Source organism: Dipteris shenzhenensis, chromosome 15 (genome assembly GCF_047967505.1).
Source record: "Dipteris shenzhenensis isolate YYH24624 ecotype China chromosome 15, Dip_SZ_1.0, whole genome shotgun sequence".
Taxonomy (NCBI): domain Eukaryota; kingdom Viridiplantae; phylum Streptophyta; class Polypodiopsida; order Gleicheniales; family Dipteridaceae; genus Dipteris; species Dipteris shenzhenensis.
This window is the reverse complement of record NC_141610.1, coordinates 35,763,610-35,765,289: the sequence shown is the minus strand read 5'-3', so window position 1 is coordinate 35,765,289 and position 1,680 is coordinate 35,763,610. Positions and strand designations below refer to the sequence as shown.

The 1,680-nt window shown below is 49.4% G+C and overlaps 1 protein-coding gene across 1 annotated transcript; it reads left to right on the top strand.

The window, feature by feature from the left end:
• Positions 1-483: 483 nt before the first annotated feature.
• LOC147893738 (early light-induced protein, chloroplastic-like) lies at positions 484-1,311 on the top strand. Its single transcript, XM_087386351.1, has 2 exons — positions 484-903; positions 1,024-1,311. The coding sequence occupies exons 1-2, from the start codon at positions 484-486 to the stop codon at positions 1,309-1,311; spliced, it is 708 nt and encodes a 235-aa protein (XP_087242477.1).
• The last annotated feature ends 369 nt before the right edge of the window (positions 1,312-1,680 follow it).

The window sequence follows — 1,680 nt, the reverse complement described above, 5'->3', positions numbered from 1 at the left end:
GCGTAGTAGTGGCAAAAATTGGCCGACTAGCTAAGTCGAAAATCGACTAGCCAATCAACTCCAAGCATTAATGGAGACTCTTAGTTGGAGAACTTTGCCAAGGACACTCCACTCGCCCGATAGTTTTTCTAGCGTAAATTCTAGCAAAGACGTATTATGCAAAAAGTGGAAGTCTGTGAAGGTTGGATCGGTTTAAACAACCAGCAGCGCACTTGGCTCGAGCGTGTCCAGCGTTTGTTAAACGCTCTCTCGCACACCTGTTCTTCCTGCATCATTGGAACGTGCTCGCGTCTCCCATCGCCCACGTTGATCTTCATCTATGGCTTTCCTCTCGTATAAATCCCCACAGTTCTCTCCTCGCAGCCACCGTCTCCTCTCCACTGTATCAGACCATTCAGCACTTCTCCTTATCATCCTTCCGACTCCCTCTCCGAAACTCCTACTTCGTAGCATTGCTATTTTTGAATCTACATGGCCTCCACCATGTGTTCCGCAACCGCTTCCAGGGTCGTAGGGCTTTCGCTAGCAGCTTCAACGATCGATTGCTCCGCTCATGCGCCGTTGCGGCAGGGCCGCCCTCGCCTTGGCAGGTCGCTTGCAATCAGGTGCGACGCAAGCAATGGAAAGGGTCCTTTGGAGACGATTCAGAGGAACTCTCCCAGCTTGACGGGCATCCAAGAGGCAGTGGGCAAGAGCACAAAGCAAGAGCTGACTAGGAGTGACATCGAAAAACACCAAGCCGAGACGACCTCTGAGCAGCAATCGGTAGTCGGAACACGACCCGCATCTACGGTGCCATGGCCTCGTCCCGAAATTGAGAGGAGACCGGAGACTGGAGACAGGTCTTTGGCCAGCATCTTCGCCATCGACGGAGCTGCACCCGAAACCATCAACGGAAGGATGGTACACCTACGCACGTTTACGCTTCTTTGTTGCCCGTTCTAGCTTTCGCGTTTAACTAATTTCAGCTTATGTAATACACGCGATGAAAGATTTTAACATGCGTTGAATTGGACTGACTAGGCTATGGTCGGCTTCGTGTGGGCGTTGGTGGCGGAGAAACTCACGGGGCTCACAGTTGTGGAGCAGTTGTTCAATCCTGCCACTTCTGGGTTGCTCTGGTTCGGCGCCGTAGTGCAGCTCTTCACTGTAGCCTCCATCATCCCGTTCGTGAATGGGGAGTCGACGGACGCGAGGAGCTGGGGGCCTTTCACAGCCCAAGCAGAACGCTGGAACGGGAGGCTTGCCATGATTGGATTCGCAGCTCTGCTCATCGACGAGCTTATCCGCCAAGGACCGCTAATCCATTGAGTACTTAGAAATTTCTTTCACTTTCTCTGCTCGAAAAAGCTGCGTTCGCGCTTTCTGATCTTCGATTATGCCTGTACATACGATGGACAGACCAGTGCCTTCAGTTTTTGGTTGTATGAAACGTCACGCCTTGGCCGAGCCTTTGGCATGCTATCGGAAGTAAATGAATGCGAGACCCTGCTTTGTTAAGATTACATTGTATGAATATAATTTGATCTAATGTAATGTTTATAAGCTTTTTACGTGATGTAACCAATATGCATATGATGTTCCACCTTCTACTATATGTTTGTCCAAATTTGATCTAATTGTGATGCTATGTTGAAGATGATCATGCATATTATATATAAGCTTTAAAATGATGTGACC

What these genes read in the sequence shown, in the direction of transcription:
- LOC147893738 (XM_087386351.1), top strand. Translation starts at nt 484, where the DNA reads ATGTGTTCCGCAACCGCTTCCAGGGTCGTAGGGCTTTCGCTAGCAGCT. An exon ending in AAACCATCAACGGAAGGATG is followed by an intron (nt 904 to 1,023) that starts GTACACCTACGC and finishes TGGACTGACTAG; the next exon opens with GCTATGGTCGGCTTCGTGTG.